Here is a 19,395-nt window from a genome sequence, read left to right on the forward strand (position 1 = left end):
GCCAAGGAACCCAACACAGAGACACAGGGAACGGCCTGCCCATGACCTCACCGCCGGCCAGGACTTGCACTGAAACCCGGGTCCAAGCGATTTTAGACGGTTCTGATCCATCCGAGAACTCTTTCCCGGGCGCCACCCCAGCCCTGCATTGATCTCCCACGGTCGGACCTGACGCATCCGCTGCAACTCCTGGTGACGGGGATAATGAGGAAGGCAGGAAAGAGCCGGAAGAACCCGGCGTCAGCCCCTGCCCTCGGTGGCACGGCCCTCGGCTGACCCCTGTCTGTCTGTCTGCGGGGATGGGGCAGGTGAAAGGCCTGCGGGAGGGCGTTTGGCCAGGGCCGGTCACCTCCAGAGGCCTGTTTACCCCAGAGGGCACCCATATTGCTGGAGTTTTGGAAATTAAACGGCCTCTAATTAATGGCGCAAATATTTGCGCTCCAAGAAAGCGCACAGTGGTTTTTCTTGTTTGTTTGTTTTCAGGGCAAATAACACCAGCACCAAGGCCTGCGGCGAGGCACAGGGGGCTGGCGTGGGAGGGAGCAGGTGGACACAGAACGTTCCAGAACACGCACCTGTGGGGCGGCGGGGGGCTCCTCCCCTCCAGCGGCCGCAGGGAGATCCCACGGGGAGAGACCCAGGCTGGCACTCCCCAGTCGCTGGAAGCCGCTTCTCGGCGCGGGGGCCCCGGGGGAGCAGGGTCTGTGGGAGTGCCGGCCTCGCCAGGTGACCCCTTGCCCGGCCGGAGCTGCCGGCCCCTCCCCGGGCGCGGGGCAGAGCAGTCCCCAAGGCAGTGTCTCCCCGCAACAACGGGGGCGGCGCGGTTCCCAGGGACAGAAGCTCCGGCCCCGCCCGGCCCCGCCTCCCCTCCAGGGGCCCTGGGAAGCCTTCCTGGGCCCTGGCAGCCCTGGGAGAGGAGCCGATGAGGACAGAGCATCCTCTAGGGAGGCAGGCAGCGGGCGCTCTCCCAGACGCTGCACGGAACCCGAGACGGAGACGCAAAACCCAAAACCCGACCCCGCTATCTCCGAGGGCGCACGTCCCGCCCACTCCACCCACGCTCGGGGGACAGCCCAGGGGACAGCCTGGGGAGGAGGGCTTGCTTTGCTCTGGAAAACAGGCTGAGTCCTGTCCCCAGGCCACCCCGGCACAGGCTGCTGTCGCCGGCTGCGGGGTGAAACATTTGATTTGAAAATCTCACGCTCGGGGTCAGCCAGCGTGCAGGCGGGGGTCCCCGGGGCGGCCGCTCCAGCAGGGCCCCCGACTCCCTCCTGCTGCTCCTCTGTGGCCTCTCGCGCGGTCAGCAGCCCGCCTGGCCGGTGCCCCGTGGCCACACTGTGTGCTCAGGAGCCGCGTGAACCGAGCACTGCATGCCCCCTGTGTCCGTGGCTTGCGGCCGTGGCGGCTGGGACTCCGGGGCTGTCACCTGCGCCAGGGCAGATGGGACAGGCCGGTGACAACCGCGCCCCTGCCGGTTCGGACTTGATGTTTTTGGCGAGCTGGTGGCAGCCTCCCTCTCTGTGCCGCCCAGGGGAGCGGATGAGAGCGGGGGTGCTGGGTGCCCCGGGGCTCCCGTCCGGGCCTCGTCCCTCGCTGGGGGACCTCAGTGGATCGCTTTCCTTTGGGTGTGTTTATGTGTTTGAAAAGCAGAGTGACAAGGAGAGAGAGAGAGACAGACGGGGACGGGGAGAGGTCCTCCACCGGCTGCCTCACTCCCCAGATGGCTGCGACGGCGCCGGAGCTGGGCCAGGCCAAAGCCAGGAGCCTGGAGCTCCGTCCGGGCCTCCCACGCGGGCGCAGGGCCGAGCACTGGGCCGTCTTCCGCTGCTTTCCCAGGCCGCAGCAGGGGCTGGGGCAGAGTGCATTCCAGGGCTCTCCTCCGCAGGGATGAACTGTGTCACCCTCACCCTAAGGGCCGCCGTGGGCCCGGCAGCTCAGGACGACTCCCTCTGAGGGGGTCCCGTGAGCAGCTCTGGCTGCCCGAACGCGCACCACAGCCCCGAGGCTCCGACCGTAGGCGGCCGCTGTCTCGCGTCCCGGAGGTGCGGTCCGGGACCCAGGGACGGCAGGCCCAGCTCCTGCCCGTGCCCTCCCCCTGTGTGTGTCCGCGTGCTGTCCTGGATGGGGTGGGGGCCGCACCGTGACCCGGTGTCACCTCGGCACAGCACGTGTGCAGGGACCTCAGTGTCTGGATCTGGGCCTCGTGGTCCTGCCCCCAGCGGGCTTTGTGACAGGACGGCCGGCAGACACACGGCCGGGCTAAGGCGTGTGCGGCTCAGCAGGTGCACGACGCCCGAGGCCAGCGAGCCCAGGCCTCCCTCCCGGGCAGAGAGCACAGCCCGGTTCCGAGCTTGGGCGTTGCCCTCCGGAAAGCACCAAACCTCAGCTCAACAAACAGCCCGGCCGCCAGCCGCTTCCCGCCCGCCAGGCAGTGGACTTTGGGGCCCATGTCCCAACACCCCTGCCCCCTGCCTGGCCGAGGCCCCGGCTGCCACCGGCTCCCCCAGCCCAGGAGCAAGCGGGAGGGGGGTGCTGTCCCCTGGAGGACCCACCGCCCGGCTGTCTGCACTGGGGGAGCCCAGGCTGGGTCAGGGTCCTCGCCTGCACAGGAGGGTGCAGCCCCCACCCCGTTCTGAGACAGCTGGAGCTGAGGGTCCGGTGGCCCCGGAGGTTGTCCTCAGGGTCCCCCGGGGAGAGGGGTGGGCATTGGCTTTAGGGGGAGCTGTCTTGTACCCGAAGGCCTCTCCCTGTTTGGGGGTCCCCCAGTGGGTGCAGAGCCCGCTCCACGGCAGGGGTGCAGAGTTCCCGACAGCGGGGCCACGGACACGTGACGGCGCCTGGCTAACAGCTGTGCCGGTGAGGGCCGCCTGTGTCCCTGCCCCTTCCAGACCCTTCCGGCCGCTTGTTCCGAGGACCCAGAACCAGACCCTGCAGTCGGAAACCACGGGGGCAGTGGGGCTGGGACCCCCGCGTCCCTCGGCGTCTTCCTGCCGAGCGCCGGGCGCGCGCTGACTGCGTGAACGCCGAGAGCCGCCGGGAGGCGCAGGGACTCCCGAGCTGGCCCCCGGGGCTCCCCGCTCAGCACCGGGCGGCTCTCGGCGCCCACAGCCCGGCCTGCGGCCCGGGAGGCTCCTCGTTGGCGGCCGCTGCTCAGCCCCCGGGCCAGCGCCTCAGCCTCCTCACCTCAGTTTCCCTGCCTGTGAGATGGGTCCACTGCGGCGCCCACCCCAGGCCGGCCGGACAACGGGCTGTGCCTTGCCTGCAGGGTCTTCGCCAGGGCGCTAAGTGGGATTCGTCTCTAAGATCTGTTCACTCAGTTGAGAGACAGAGGGGGGGAGAGAGAGAGAGAGAGAGGGAGAGAGAGAGAGAGAGAGAGCGCGAGCTTCCATCCGCTGATTCACTCCCCAGTTGGCCTTAATGTCTGGGGCTGGGGTGATCTGAAGCCAGGAGCCAGGAGCTTCCTCCGGGTCTCCCATGCGGGTGCAGGGGCCTGAGGACTTGGGCCATTTTCCACTGCTTTCCCAGGCCACAGCAGAGAGCTGGATGGGAAGAGGAGCAGCCGGGATTCGAACTGGTGCCCATGTGGGATGCAGGTGGTGGCTTAATCCGCTGCCCCATCACTCGGACCCCAGAGTTTGTAATCTCCTACGTTTAGAGCCTTGCTTTCCCTGGCCCTGTTTTCTGGGGAATTGAAGCCCCAGGGAGCCCCTCGCACCCTTTTGCACCCGCGTGCGTCTCCCGCATGGCACAGACGTGGACGTGGCAGGGACCGGCCTGGGGCCCCTGCCGAGAGCAGCTCTCTGCACCCCCCCCCCCCCGCCGCCAGCGGGGTCTCTCTGGTGGCGGAAACCGCGGGAGGAAGCCGAGGGCCCCAGCCCACGGTCAGCCCGGCCCGGTCTGCGCACCGAGGACGAGGGAATCTTCCGGAAGGTTCTGCGGTTATGGGAATTGTGTTGGGGGGCGGACCGAGCCAGTAAGAGCCCCCTGGAGCGGGGGGGGGGGTTGAAGCACAGGAAACAGGGTGAGGGGAGGGAGCACGAGAAGAGCCCTCGGTGGAGGTCGCGGAGAGACTCGCTGGGGACGCTGGGAGCGGGGGCGGCTGTGCAAAGGCCCCGGGGCCGCTGGCGGCCGTAGAGCTCACTCGGCCTCTGAGGGACGTCGGGGGCAGGGGACGGGCACCTGCGGGGCCCATGGCTCCTGCAGAGGCGCAGCCCCGGGTGCGCGCTGGGACGCCCTGCCCACCAGCAAACGCCTCCCACACCACGCGAGAGCACAGCCCCCCCCCCCAGCACTGCCGCCCTCACCCGCGCTGGGCCCCCCCCGTCTGTGGCTGAGGAAGCCGGGAGGGGAACCCCCAACGCGGACGGGCAGGAGCAGACGGGGAGAGGGAGGAGGAGACCGGAACCAGCACCCAGGCAGACTCAGCCTGTCATTCAGCCACTCGACAAACGCTCCGGCCAGGAGCCTAGCTCCATCCGAGGCACCGGGGGTGTGGCAGGGAAGGGGCCACGCCCAACGCCGTGGCCCCGCGTGGCTTCAGGGCTGGAGCTGCTGAGACCACGGGGCCACCGGTGCCACTATGCAGACAAGACGGCCGAGGCCCGGGGAGGAAGTGGAGGCCCAGTCTCGGGCCAGCTGGTGGCCCCAGCGGGGGACCAGGGGTGCTGCTCTGGGCCTGTGCCCCCCTCCCCACCCCAACAGCTGCTTGTGCCCATTCCTTGGTTCCTGGCCAGCTTGTGACCGCTGAGAGCCACAGCCGTGTGTCCTGGCCTCCCTCGCAGCCAGGTGTGGCCATAGGACTAAGCTCAGGCCACCAGGAAGGGGTGACAGCCTAGGGGAAGCTTCCGGAAGGAAGAGTGGCCTCTCCACCCATTCTCTTTCCCACTGGCTGGAATACACATTCAATGGCTTGAGTTCAAGCAGCCACATTGGGCCATGAGGCAGAGTGTGGCAGAACAGTTGGAGAGAAGGCTGGGTGTCCAATGACCTCATGAAGCCCCTGCCAGTCCTGGATGCTGCACGTAGGCAACTTCTGTGTCCCCTTACCACGGTGGAACCGAGCAAACAGCCCCGAGGGGTGTGAGGGCCAGGCCAGGTCACCCCGCCAGCACAAACATGTCCCTTCAGACCCGAGTGGAGCAACAGCCCTGGCTCGGGGCAGCACTGCCAGCGGCTCGTCCACGGGGCTGGGCCACGGGCTGGGGGCGCCCCCTGCCGGCCGCCGAGCCTCCAGCCCAGCCCGACGCGGGGTCCCGGGAGGCAGGCCCCTTCGCCGCCCTCCTGGTCTGCTTTCCTCAGGCTGCCACAAGCCCCGCTCGGCCCCTGCCTCCCTGGGGGACCCCTCCCCGACGGACGAGGGCCCACTCAGCCCGGCCACGTTCCCGAGGGACTGGGGAGACACTGGCCTCCCTCCCCTGGGCAGCCACAGTGGCCTTGGGCAAGAGAGAGACCCCCACTTCCCGGGAGACTGGGGGACCCAGGTCTCAGTGCACACGGAAAGGGGGGGGGGAGAGAGGAGGAAGAGAGGGGGAGGAGAGAGGGAGAGGGAGAGAGGGAGGGAGAGAGAGGGAGGGAGGGAGAGGGAGAGAGGGAGAGAGGGAGGGAAAGAGAGGGAGAGAGAGAGAGGGAGAGGGAGAGAGAGGGAGAGGGAGAGAGAGAGAGAGGGAGGGAGGAAGAGGGAGGGAGGGAGGAAGGGAGGGAGGGAGGGAGGGAAAGAGGGAGAGAGAGGGAGAGGGAGGGAGGGAGGGAGGGAGAGAGGGAGGCCTCTCCTGGCCCCACCCCCGGCGGAACGCGGCCCCGCCCTGCCGTCCTTCCCCGCAGCCCGAGAGGGAGCCGAGGCCGCCCGAGGTGCCTGGTCAGCCTCCGCGCCCGGCCCCTGCCTCGCCTCTGACCGCGTCCTGAGCTCCTCTGGGGGTGGAAGTCACCGCCCGCGGCCCCGCAGAGAAATCCCGGGTCTCCGGCAACGGCAGGAGGGGCGTGGCTCGTCACGGCAGCCTGGCCCCTGCCCCTGCCCCTGCCCCTGCGCAGGGACCTTCCCCGCACACCCCGCCCCTGCTGCCCACGGCTGCCCCTGGAAAGGCCAAGGCCGACCCTGTTTATACTAGAGTGTGACTGACTGATTCACTGAGCGTCTGGACCTTAGCAAGAAAGGGCGTGGCTCCCAACCACGGGGGTGGGGGGAGCGCTCAGGCCGGGGCTAGGGCCAGCGTGGCCAGCGTGGTGGCGTAGGAGTGACCCGCGGGTCCAGGCGGGATGCCAGGGAGCCCACCCCAGAGAGGGCCCGGCTCCCTCACGGCCATCTGGGGCCGCGGCCGGGGTGGGGGTGGGGCGCGGGCCCCGGCGCTGGCGTCTGGGGGCCGCACATCCGGGCGAGGGCGGCCGGCTCCCTCACGGCCATCTGGGGCCGCGGCCGGGGTGGGGGTGGGGCGCGGGCCCCGGCGCTGGCGTCTGAGGGCCGCACATCCGGGCGAGGGCGGCCGGAGACCCTCATTGCCCAACTCGCATTCCTCCGCCCTCTGTCTCCACTCTCCGACACTTCCAGAACTGGCCGGAGAGACGCACGGCCGCCGCTGCCCGGTCCCCGCCGGCCCTCGCCGGTCCCCCTCCGCCCCTGCCCTGCGCTCCGCTCCCGCGCACTCCCCCGCTCACAGACAGACTCACGGGAAACGCAGGGGTGAGCGTGGCCCGGGCGGCCGGTGGCCAAGGGCCCCTGAGACAAGGAGGGGCGCACCCCCGCCTCTCAGAGCCTCCCCTCCCCCACCCCGAGCCAGCACCCAGGGCCCGAGCGGAGCCACAGACAGGCCGGCCACCTGCTCCAGGCAGCCCAGTGGGCGGACGACGGGTCCGAGGGAGAACGTGGGGGTCCGGCCCCGAGAGCCTGCGCGACACCAGGCACCAGGCACCAGGCTCGGGACCCCCAAGCCAGCGGCATCCCAGCCCAAAGCTGCAGCTCAGGGCCCCCGCGGCTGCCGGCGGAGCGGTTTGGGCTGGGCCCCAGGGCACGCGGGCCTTGCCCGGAGACATTTCTGAGGTTGTCACACAGAAGGGAGGCACGAACCATCTCAAAACGCACAGGGCAGACCCCCGGCCGAGGGTGGTCCCACCACAAACACCCCTGGACCTGGGGGAGGAGCTGAGGCTGGTGCCGGCCGGGTCGGGACCAGCCCGCCTGCCCGGGCCGGCGCCTCTCCCAGCTGGGCTGGGAGCCCCACGCCTGTCCCCCCAGACCCAACCCCGTCCTTACTTGCCAGCAGGGGGTCCAGCACTGTCTCCTCCATCTGACCCGCCGCCTCCATCTGACTCTTCCCGGACGCGGGGCTCACACGGGGGCCTGCTCCGGGCGGCCGGGTCCCCCTGCCGTCTGCCCAAGGGGGCACCCCTGTGGCTGGATGGCGGGCAGGTGGCGGGGCCGCTCCCAGGGCGAGAGGAGTTTGCAAAATGAGTCAGCAGGGCAGGGAGGCGCCCAGCCCGGTGCCCACGCGGGTTAATCATTACTGCGCCCATTGCCGGACCCCACGGCCCTGCCCGTGGCTGTGAGTGGCCGCCACGGCCGGCGCCCGGGGACCCCTCTCCGCCGCCCCGTCCTCAGCCCGCGCTGCCCCGACTCAGCCCTTCCCGGGCGCCCCGTCTGCTGCCTGCTGTGCCAGGCTCCCGACCTGCACCTGCGTGGATGCGCTCCAGCCTTGCAGACGGAGCGGTGTGGGGGCCACGGAGGGGAAACGGGAGCAAACCGCTTCCTGCCAGGGGTGTCTGGGTCCTCGGCTCGGGGCGGGGGGTGCTGGCCATGCTGGCTCGGTGGCGCTGCTGTGAGAGCCACGGGAGGCGGAGGTGGGGACAGGCTCAGCCTGGGGGCAGCGCACAGTGGGTGCTCAGCGCGTGCCCGCTGCTGTCAGGGACCCTGGGGGCTGGGGGCGGGTCAGTTTCTGTTGTGTGATTGACAGTGTCTGGGGCGTGGCCAAAGCCACAGAGCAGGAAGGGGCTCAGCGCCCCATGGGGGTTGCAGGGTGTGTGGGGGGGGCCGAGATGCCGTTCGTCCCCCGGGAAGGGAGCCGCACCTCTGCCCGAATGCTCTGACCCCTGCCCTCCTGGTGGGCGAGGGCTGGGGGTGGCGGCTGGGGGGAGGGGGCTCAGGGCCACGGCGAGGGGAAGAGGGTGGGGTCGGGCTGGAGGGCGTCGCGGCCCCCCGCCCTCCCGGCGGCCGCTGGGCTGGGCCGATCCCCGTCCTGGAGCACCTGGGATGTTCCGGGGAGGAGGCTGAGGTGTGAGGAGCTGGGGGGTAGTCACAGGGTCTCCTGGGGCCGGCCCAGGACAGGATCTGAGGGCGGCCATGGACGCTGTGCCCTTGTGCCCGGCCCTGTGAGCCTGCCCCCTCCCCGCTGCGTGAGCCCCTGCAAGCAGAGGGTGGCGGCCGCTGGGGCCCCTGGGGGTGGGGGCAGCACCCAGGCCGGGGTGGAAGGCGTGGAAGCTTTGCTCAGCCGTGGGACCTCCCCACGGGCTTCCGGCATTCACGCGTGTCTCGTGTGTGCCCTGGGCGGGCAGTCTCCTGTGCGTGCTGCGGTGGGCGCCCAGAGAGGGCTGGGGGCTGCCCTCTCAGACAGGCCCCGCCCCGCCAGGGACCCCTGCCCGGCTCTCCCCACCTGTGGGAGTGGCAGCCGAGCCCGGCCGGTCCAGGGCGCGGGCCGGCTCGGGGCCTGCTCGTGTGCCCCGCGGGAGTGATAACCGGCCCTGGACAGAGATCCCGGGTGTGGGCCGCCGTGCGCGGGGAGATGCAATATTGCCTTATTTGGTCACACAGCCGAGTTATCACCGTTGGAGGGAGGTCGATCAGCCGCCGGCTTCGTGAGAAACCGTCAGTTTCATGTCTTGGGCGGCTGGCCGGGGCCGGGGCCGGGGGGGCGGGGATGGGGATGGCAGCCCATCCCCCCTCCCTGCACGGACAGAGCTTGGTAGGACCTGCTGGGGGCTGCAGAGACCTTAGCGGCCGCCTCAGGGCTCACACAATCTCCGATTGGCTGCGAGCTGGCGGGGCACAGGGCCGGCAGGTGTCCCTGGGTGGGGATGGGGTCCAGAGAGTGTCCGGGGGTGACGCATTGGCTCTGCTCTGGCCTCGAGGCCTGGACATGGAGTGGACGTGGCACCTCCGGGCGAGACAGAGCAGGGGGTGGGCTCCTGTGGGGGCTGTTGGGCAGGGGAAGCCCAGCAGAGGCCACCCCCACCCCGGAGAGGCCAGCTGCTCGGGAGGCCAGCCTGGACCTGGGGGACGCCTCCTCCAAGCAGGCCGGGCGGTCACGAGGGGTCACCAGGCTCAACTTGGTCCCATCTGGGGGTCCCTTCGGAGGGGCTATCAGGGGTGGGGACAGCACCCAGACCAGGGCGGAAGCTCGGGTGCACCCAGTGGGAGGGGGTGGTGGAGCCGGGACGGAGCCCACCAGCCCTGGGCTCGGGCTCCTGCCGGCCGTGTCCTGGGGCAGGGCAGCAGGCAAGTCGGCTGTCGCTGAGCCTCGGTCTCCTTCTGGGGCAAATAGGCCTGAGACTCCCGGGGCTGGGCGCACTGCCGTGCCTGAGCCTGGCGCTGGCCGGCTCCCCATGCTGCGGGGAGCCGAGCGCCGCCGAGCGCCGCCGAGCGCCGCCGAGCACCCAGCACCTGCTCTCAGGGCCAGGCTGACCCCGGCTCCTGCGCCTGCTGTTGGGGGCACACAGCCCCTGCCTTGACTCCTCACTCGCTCGCTCCTCGCAGCTCGCTCGCCCCTGTGCTGGGCACCAGGGACAGGGACGAGTCCTTGCCTGGAGGGTCTCTCCCTCTCCTGGGGCCGGCACTGTCGCAGGAGTAATTAGCAGAGCAATTAGTGAGTTAATTGCGTCTGTGAGAAGCCGGCGGCGTGCAGGCAGGACAGAGCGGCCGGGAGTGGTCAGCACCCACTGGCTGCTCTTGCTTGGAGAGCCAACCCCCCAGGACACCCCTCGGTCTGGGCGGTCAGGGCTGGCTGGTTAGGGTAGGGTAGCGCCTGCCTTCATGTCCCAGCAAACCCAGGAGCTTAGATTAGAGCAGCAGAGGCAGCTCTGGTGGCCCGAGTGCGAAGTCGGGGTGTCGGCGGTGCTGGGTCCCTCTGGGGGCCCTGCAGTGGCTCTCAGCTCAGGCCCCCGGCTTGTGGCCTGCACACGGCCCAGCCCTGTGTGTCGCCTGCCTTGTGTCCTCTCTGTCCCCTCCGAGGACCCTCACCCAGGATGGCCTCGGGGTGTGACCATTCCTCGGTCACCTCCTCACGCCCCCAGTTTCCAAGGAAGACCACGTGCCGGGGTGAGGACTGAGCACACATTCTGGGGGCTGGGCAACCTACCCCCCGGGGAATGAAGCTGACGGTGGGACCCCAGGGACGAGCTGGGCGTGACCCGGTGAAGAGGCGACTGGGAAGCAGCAGGTGCAAGGGCCATGGCTGCGGGAGACCTGGTGGAGCCCAGTGTGGTAGGAGTGGGAGGGAGAGGAGGCAGGGGCGGTGCAGGACCCTGTGGGCTGGGGGAGGGGCTCGGGTGCTCTGTCCTGGGGGAGGAGGGAGCCCCGGGGGTGTGAGCCCCCTCTGAGGGCCTCCCTGGCTGCCCCGGTGCCCACGCCTGGATCCCACCACCCCCAAAGCCGTGTCTGCTGGGCCACGGTGCAGGAGGCCAGAGCTGTCCAGACCCCAGAGCGGAGAGAGGGAGAAGGAGACAGGTGCCAGGGGCTGGAGCCGGAGCACAGAGGCTTCGGGCCCCGCGCGGCGCTGGCAGGAGTCCTAGGTTCTGAGGGCCAGCGTCCCCGCAGGGCTGAGGTGCAGGGACCACAGGGAGGACTGTCCGAGCCGCCCTGTCTCTGAGGCCCCTCGGGAGCCCCTCGTGCCCCCACTGCGCCTCCAGGCCTCCCTGAGCCCAGCCAGCCTGGCACCAGGCGGGCAGGCAGAGCGGCCCGGACAGCCTGTTCTTCAGGCTGGCACTCGCCGTCTGGCGTACGCAGAGCTTGGGGCTATGGGAGAGAAGCCGGCCCCGCCCCACCTGGGGTCCCAGCCGGCACCCCAGCCCCTGGTGAGGCCAGCCCGGCGCTTTCCTGCACTCTGCACGGAGCCAGGCGGGTGCGTGTCCTGCCCTGTCCCCTGCGTTATCCACCTCCGTGGGTGCCACTCAGCAGGGTGACCTGGTCCCTCCTGCTGGGGACGCTCCATGGCAAAGCAGGTGGCGGGACACGGCTGGGCACTCGGCCTGGGTCCCGAGACAGTGCCGCGTGGGCTCCAGGCGGCCCCACGGCAGACACAGCTGCTGGCCTCGGCGCGGTGCACCTATGTGCTGGACCGCGGCTTCCATGGGTGTGACGGTGATGGCACAGGTGATGGACGTGGGCTTTCCAGGGCTTCTGTGTCTGCCTGCTCAGGGGAGGCACTGGGTCCCGGATGGGGGCCCGGCTCAGGCTGGGGGCCCCAGCATCCCCTGCCGTCCCTGGCAGCCCCGACACGGCCGCCCCGCCGAGGCGGGCAGGGTCCACGCCTGCTGGCCGGGCTCGTTCTTGGGTGCCGTGAGGATGTCAGATTTCCAGAAACCTCTCTTTGGGGACTTTTAGCCGCAGCCGTTAAACGGGTAAGTGGCGCGGCCGGCACTGAGCGCGGATCTGAGCCGGGCGGAGTTCCCTTCTGCCCATTAAACTTGAACTCCGCTTATCTCCTCCCTGCTGGGAGAATGCCTGGGGCCGCAGGGCCTGGCGGGCTGCCCGGCACAGAGCGCTTTTGTTTGAGCCTGAAGATAGGATCGGGCCATCTTGAACTGGGAGACCCGAGAGAAATTGAACCGGGGGTGCTTTTTTTCCCCCAGCCTTCTGGGCTGCGTTCCTGGGGGAGCCGCATAGGAGGCCTTATTTGGGATTATTGAATTTATGGGTAGCCTCGCCGAGCACCACGTCTGAGCTGGGCCTTCCTGGGGGAGTCTGAGCGCGTTGAGGGGAAGGGGGGAGGCAGCAGTCTTGGCCACGGTCGGTCAGGGCTGCTGTGTGGCCAGAGCCAGCTGCACGACCTCTCTGAGCTGTGTAGGGTCCTGCAAGCTGGTGCTGACAGCCCCAGGTGCAGGATGGGGGGGAGGAGGGAGGGAGGGAGAGAAAGAGAGAAAAGGAGTGGGAGAGGGAGAAAGGAAGAGGGGGAAGGGGAGAGGGAGAGAGGGAGAGAGGGGGCGAGGGAGGGGGAGGGGAGCCCTGGGCTGAGGCTCTGGGTTCCGGGAGCGTCACTGCGGGCCTGGAGAGGATCCAGGACTTCGGCGCTGGGTCAATGCTGGGGTTCAGGGAGGGTGAAGGTTGCTGGAGGGCGCACAGCCCCGGAGCCAGAGCCCAGCTGGGTGCAGGCAGGGCTTGTCCCGCCCACCCCCCAGGGGTCGGGTGACCTCGTCTCCAGAGTCCTGGCCGCTTTGCAGGCCAGGCTTCTCGCCACATCACTGGGGGAACAAAAGTGGAGCAGCCGGCGGCGGCGGGGGGGTGGGGGGGCAGGAGCCTCCACCGTCAGTCAAACGCGGCCACCGCCCGGCCTGGCGATTCCGCTCCCGGTGAGCACCCGGCACGACGGCCGACGGCCGTGCCATCCAAAGCTTGTGCATGCGTGTCCCGACTCGCATCTGCTGGAGGCGGGGAAGGCCCAGGGCCCACGCGCGTGCACACACACACACACACACACACACGAAGCTCGGGCCACGTGGGGGATTGTGTTCAGCTCTGAGAAAGACGCAGCCGTGGCTGGTGCCACACCGCGGATGAGCCTCGAGGGCTCTTGGGGACGGCTGCGGCCACGCACGACTGGATCTGCAGAAACGGGGGCCTTGTGGTGCAGGGGCCCCTGGTGGGATGCAGCGGGGGCACCATGGGGACAGCTCAGGGGGGCAGAGTTAAGTGCTGAGGGGGACAGCCCCCCGCCTGGGGCAGCAAACTTCTCAGCCACGCGGCCGGGGCCTCCTTTGCTGTTTCCGTGGGTTTCTGTCACCGGCAGCCAGAAGCACCTGGGGGAGGCGGCGCCGGGGTGGGTGCCATCTCAGTCAGCCACAGCCGCCTTCCCGGGCGGCGCCCGTGCTCCGAGGTGGCCTTGGAGGCGCCCGGCTGCCAGGAGGCAGTGGAGGGCGGCCACCCCAGCCTCCATTCCCCCTCGGGGTCCGGCCCAAGGCTGGCGCTGCAGCCCTGAGCAGACCCCCTGGGCAGGTGCACGGCCGTCCGCAGGGGGCCCCGGCCTCCCGCTTCTTCACTTCCCAGCCACGTCCCCCTTCCTCCTCGGTTTTCCCGCTGTGGAATCTGGGCAGCCAGGGCGCCTCCTAGCCAGAGCTGCACGCACAGATGAGCCTGGGAATGCAAACACCCAGAGGCTGCCGGGCATCACTCAAAGACTCAGTGTCCCTGGTCCCTCCCAGGGCCCCCGGGGAGACAAAGGAGACAGAGGCCATGGCGCTGGCCACACAGAGGTGCCTTTGACAGCTGGCCCCTCTGTACCACCCCCAGAACCCCCCCCAGGAGCCACGGCGGCTGGAGCCGGCCTCCCCAGCTGTCACCTGGTGACAGCCACGCCTGCAGCCCTCGCTGGGCCCGCAGCCATGACGCAGCGTCCAGGAATGCACCCCCCCCCCCGGCCGGCCGTCACTCTCTTCTTGGGAAGCTCATGCATTACGGCCGAAAGGATAAATACACTCGGGCTGCCCCGCCGGGGTGGGCATCACAGGCGCAGGCTGGACTTTGACGTCTCCCTGGTAAGAGCCGGTGCGAGGGAGGCCCAGTGGAAGCCCTAGCAACTCCCTGGTTTGTCCTGGTGGGCAGGGGCCGCGGCCTCACCCGGCTCGACCCCAGCCTGGGTGCTGAGCCTCTGCCCCGAGCCCCACAGACCCCCTAGGACAGCCCCCAGCCCCTCTGCCAAGCAGGTGCGATGGTCTCCCCCAACCCCCATCTCTCTCCTGTCTCCCCCCCTCCCCATCCCAGCTACCAGCCCCCACATACACGGAAGCTGGCGGGAGACGCGGGCCAGCCTTCCGCAGCTCTCCAGGGATTCGCATAAAAGCAGACTGAAATTAAAATAAGAACCAACGAGGTCTGAAACCTTGCTGTTACAAAGGGATAAAAAAAAAAAAAGATGTTGAATTAAATCTGTGCCCCCAATTCCACCTGCCCCCCCCCGGGGGGGTAGTCGCCGGGCTCACTGGCTCGGGGATGCCTTGTGTGTGGGAGCTGACCCAGACAGCAGGCCACGGCGCTCCCGACTCAGACCCAGGGCCGAGAGGTGGCCAGGAGGTGTGTGGCTTCAGAGCCGGCCCCAGGCTCAGGCCTTGCACTTGGCTAATGTCCTTGAAATTCTCCACTGTGGGGCCGGCGCTGTGGCATAGCGCGTAAAGGGGCTGTGGCCTAGGGCTGCACATGGAGCTGGCGCGCAGTGGGGCCGCCCCCTGCCTGAGTGGACCCTGCCTTGGGAGAGGCCAGGACACTGGCTCAGCTGCCAGGGACAACTGGCAGGACAGCGGGGGCGTGGGGGGCTGGAGGCTCTGGGCCAGCCGGGAGGGGCCGGTGTAGGCCGGAGAGCTCCTCCGGAGCCCCCCCCTCCACGGTGAGCTGCAGGTGAGCCCGAGGGAGGCTGGGAAGGGGTGGGCTGCCGTGGGTTTCCTCCATGGGAAAAGTCGGTCTCTGCCTATCGTGGGTGCGGCCCTGGGGAAAGGCCACGCATCACGAAGGCAGACGGGGTGGTGCACCTGTGGCCAAGGCCAGTTCAGTGAGGCCAGCGTCCTCCGGGACAGCTCAGGGTCCCCATGACAAACCCTTGTGCCCACACACCCTGGGCATGGGCCTCCACCTCCCCAGGGCCTGAACAGGGGGTGGGGGGAGTGTGTGCGCAGGGAGCAGGGCCGCGCCAGCCTGGTGTTCAACAGCGACACCGTGTGGTGGCAGCAGAAACAACCTGTGTCCAGCAGGGGGCGCGCCGTCTGGTTCCCTCCGTCCACTGCGCGACGACACTGAGTTCTCGGCCCCGTTAGCACGACGTGCGCTGGTGGGGAGAGGCTTCAAGGAGAAGATTCCACAGTGCCCAGATGGGCAGCGATGGTGCAGACAGCTCCTGGCCGTGCAGGTCACCGCCTCGGGGGAGGGGCTGCTGGCCCGGGCACTTCGTGTCCCTGAGATATTTTTCTGCTGAAGCCAGCGGCTCCCTCCCAGTGACCTCCCGTCCTCGTTCAGCCTGTCCAGTACTTGTGACCTACCAACGTGTCTGAACAGGTCACTCTCCGGTCACTGGCCTCCCTCCCCGGGGTGAATTGTGGGTCCCAAGCCAGGGTCCCTGCTCCATCCACCACTCTCAGAGGCCCCTGTGGACGCCTCCCACCCTCTGTGCCCCCCGCCCCCCCGGAGCTGGAGTCCAGTCCCTGGGAGGTGCGCCATTGGAAGGGCCACCCACCAGTCATTCACATGATGGCCCCCCGACACTGTGCATGGCTCCTGCCCCCGGGACCCGCTCCTCGCTCCAGAGGCAGGCCGACCTGTGGGGGCACCTGGAAGTCCCCCAAGTGTGGTGCCTGACCCTCAGCTCTGGGGCTCATGTCCAGGCTGGCCAGCGTGCCCAGGTGGCCAACTGCACGGGTGCGACAGTGGCAGGAGTCCGGAATCGGGGGAGGGTAGCCGAGCCAGCCTCATCCAGCGTCGGAAATGACACCTGCTGGGAGAGGGCAGAGGTGGGACGGGACCGTGCAGGCGGGCACGGAGGAGCAGCTTTGCACAGGTGCCTCTGCCGTGCTCTGGGGGGGGGGTCCTGCTGCTGGCCCAACGGGCAGGAGCCCCCCACCCCACCCGAGAGTCGGATCTGTGAGCCCCCGCAGGTGTGCAGCTGGCCCAGACCCTGGAGCTGCCCCCTGTCCCCCGGAGCCACCCTCCTCCCAGCCCTGCGCCCTGGGGCCCCGCTCGCTTTGGGCAGGGGAGGCGCGGCCGGTGCCGAGGGCCCTGGTGAACGCCCCTTTCTTCTGGTCACACCTGGACTGCCCCCTCCTGGCCAGAGCTTCCTTCCCGCACCCCAGGGCTGGGAGCTTAGCCCCGGGGCATGCCGGGCAGCAGCGCAGGCTCCAACAGGGTTCTTCCCGGATTATTGAAACTCCACTCCTGCCAGGCTGCTCCTGTCTGAACCACAGAGCTGTCGCCCCCTGCTGCGTGAGTCAGCCTAATCCTTCTAGAAGGGCCCCCGCCCCTCCCGTTCCGCCAGCCCGGGTGACTCAGCAGGCCCAGTGTGAACTTGTGTCAGGTGCAGTCGGAGGGGCGCAGAGCTGCAGGGGAACCCCAGGGCGTGGAGCCCGGGGAGGGCAGGGCTGGGGTGCGCAGGGGAGGCCTCCTGTGGGTTTGCCCAAAGTGCAGGCAGCAGGGAGCCCAGGGGCCTCCCCAGAGGCTGGGGTAGGGGCTTTCCCAGGGTCCACACAGAATCCCCTGCCCCACCACGCCATGTCCACCACGGGGGGACAAAGTGGGTTTGGCCGCCGTGAGGACCTGCGGCCCCGCCTAGCTGTAAATTCGAGGAACCCAGGACGTTGTTGAAAGCGCAGGAGCCCGGTCCTGCTGCAGAGCCAGACTTGCCAGGGAGTTCAAGAACGTTCCTGAGGGATCCTGGAGCCCAGGAGGGCCCAGGTGTGCAACCTGGGGCTGAGCCCGGCAGGCTCAGGGAAGGCCGGGGTGGGGCGAGCCAGGGCCTCCCGTCGGTGCCAAGAAACACCCTGGGCGACTGGGATTGTCAGTACTCAGAACCACCAAGACCCCAGGGATACTTCCAAGAACTGCAATGCTTGGAGCGTCCGGGACTGGGGTTTCCAGAACGTTCCAGAATGTTCCAAAAGGGCCAGAAGGGACTTTCATCTCTTTTGTAAATAATGTAGACAGTTTAGAAAGGCTGGGTGCTGGCTGGATGGGTATCCCTCCCCCGGCTGCTGGACCCTGTCCTGCGCCCACACCAAGGGTGGCCTCCAGCCGCACGGCAAATGTGTGTGAACCAGGTCAAGGTGTTCCGGGCTCAAGACACGCGACTTCCACCCGACGGAGACCATGCTGAGGTGCGGCAGCTCCACCTAAGTCTGTGCCGAGACCGGCGCCCTCGAGATGCGCCGAGTGCCAAGCGATGAGGGGGCGTGGCTTCTGGAGGACCCAGGCAAACTCTGAATGGGCGTGATGGTGTCAAGGGGCCAGGTCTGAATGTTAGTGCCCCCCAGGTCAGGGCCCCCCAGGTCCTGCCCCCATGTAATGGCGCTGGGAGAACCTCGACCCATCCAGCCAGCATCCATCTACATAGCCACCCATCCTCCTATCCACCCACCCTCCCACCCATGCATCCACCTGCATTTCCACCCCCCCCACCCATCGACCCATTCATACTTCTACCATCCACTGACCTATCACCCACTCATTGACCTACCCATCCATTCATCCACCTGTACAGCCACCTGTCCACCCACCCTCCACCCACCTGTCCACCCACCCTCCACCCACCCATCCACCCATCTGTCCACCCACCCATCCACCTGTCCACTCATCTACCCACCCACCTGTCCACCCACCCACCCTCCACCCACCCACCTGTCCACTCATCTGCTCACCCCTCTCCCTGCCCACTCATCCACCCACCCATCCACCCACCCATCGACCCACCTGTCCACCCACCCTCCACCCATCTGTCTACCCACCTGTCCACTCATCTACCCACCCACCCATCTACCCACCTGTCCACCCACCCATCCACCCACCTGTCCACCCACCCATCCACTCACCTGTCCACCCACCTATCCACCCATCTGTCCACTCATCCGCTCACCCCTCTCCCTGCCCACTCATCCACCCACCCATCCACCCACCCATCCACCCATCTGTCCACTCATCTACCCACCCACCTACCTGTCCACCCACCCACCTGTCCACCCACCCATCCACCCACCCACCTGTCCACCCACCTATCCACCCATCTGTCCACTCATCCGCCCACCCCTCTCCCTGCCCACTCACCACCCCACCCCCACCCTCCCTGTCTCCTTTCCGCGCCCCTGCCGACCATGCAGCACAGTGGTGAACACCTGTCCTGGCTTCTGCGCCTGCTCCGTGCCAGCTGGGAAACCCCTCTTGAGACCCAAGCAGCCATTGCTCCTGGGGGCGTCGTGGCTCGAATGTGTGCGCCGGGCCGGCACCCGTGGGTTCGGAGAGGACCCGTCTCCGGTGCTGACTTCCTCGAGGTTGGCTTCCCGGCGGCCAGTTCCGAGGGCTGCCAACAGGGCAGGAGTCCGGAGTCGGGGAGGGTAGCCGAGCCAGCCTCTTCCGGCGTCGCAAAGGACACCGTTGGGAGGAGGGCAGAGGTGGGACGGGGACCGTGCAGGCGGGCACGGAGGAGCACCCTTGCACGGGTGCCTCTTCTGTGCTCTGGGGGGGGTCCTGCTGCTGGCCCAAAGGGCAGGAGCCCCCCACCCCCGCCCAGAGAGCATCTTCCTCCGTGGTCTGGGGTGGGGAGTCAGTCTTCTCCAAGCCCCCACCCCTGAGAACCTGGGGCTCAGGCACAGCAGGTGTGCGGTGGGCTGGTGCTGCCGTCTGGTCCAGTGAGGACCTCTGCCCCCACCGTCCTGGTCGGGGCGTCTGCCTCAGTTTCCCTTGGTGCCTCAAGCCCTCTCACGCAGGCTGGGGCTTCTCCCTGCACCTTGTCCGGCTCAGCTGGGATCTGGGGCCCTGACCACCCTGCCAGCCCTTTCCACCGCACAGGTCAAGCTCCCGGCCCCAGCATGGTCAGGCACACGGCCCTCCTGCCCCCGGCAGCCCCACAGGGCCCTGAGCAGACGGTTCCAGGGTGGCAGGGCAAGGGTCCTGCTGCTGCTGAGAGCCCGCGCGGACCGGCAGGGCAGGGCTGGCTGTCACCAGCGCAGGACGGAACGCATTTCAGATGGCCGGAGCCGGAGCCGGAGCAGCCACCCTGGGCGGGAGGGGCTCCCTCCGCCCGGGGCCCAGCCCCCTCTCCTGTCCCCACCGGCTCAAGTCACGCCCACCAAGGCCACCGCCACCGCTGACAGTGACTGTGAAATCAGGAGGGGCTTTGTGGGGAGGGGGCGAGGCTGGGCCTCAGTAGCGGCCATGGCCAGGCCAGAGCGGCGGCCGGCGCGGCGAGGCGGAGGCCTCGGAGCCGGCGTCTGCCGTTCCCACAGGCCTGGCCCTCCAGAGGCTCCCGGCGCTGGCTTCCGGCTCTGCCGGGGTCAGCCCTGCCGCAGCCTGCCTCCTGGGACCCGGCCTGCGGCTGCAGCTGAGGAGGCGTGGGAAACAGGGCCGGCCCGGGCCTGTCTGCTGCCCCGGGGGGGCTGGATGGGCCCCGGGCAGAGTGGGCCTTGCTGTCCTCCACGTGCAGGGGCGGGCACTCCGCACGGCCCCTCCGAGGCGCT

General features: G+C 68.9%; 1 protein-coding gene across 1 annotated transcript in view; it reads right to left on the reverse strand.

Moving 5' to 3' along the window:
* The window catches only part of ANO1 (anoctamin 1), a 152,338-nt gene extending 144,942 nt beyond the window's left edge, over nt 1–7,396 (reverse strand). The window contains exon 1 of the mRNA XM_070062301.2: nt 7,244–7,396. Within this exon, the coding sequence (XP_069918402.1) occupies nt 7,244–7,295 (52 nt within the window). The 5' untranslated portion in view covers nt 7,296–7,396. The remainder of the gene's footprint in view (nt 1–7,243) is intronic.
* Between the last annotated feature and the right edge of the window lie 11,999 nt (nt 7,397–19,395).

This window comes from Oryctolagus cuniculus, chromosome 1, assembly GCF_051225735.1.
Source record: "Oryctolagus cuniculus isolate XC-2025 breed Fujian yellow rabbit chromosome 1, ASM5122573v1, whole genome shotgun sequence".
Taxonomy (NCBI): Eukaryota; Metazoa; Chordata; class Mammalia; order Lagomorpha; family Leporidae; genus Oryctolagus; species Oryctolagus cuniculus.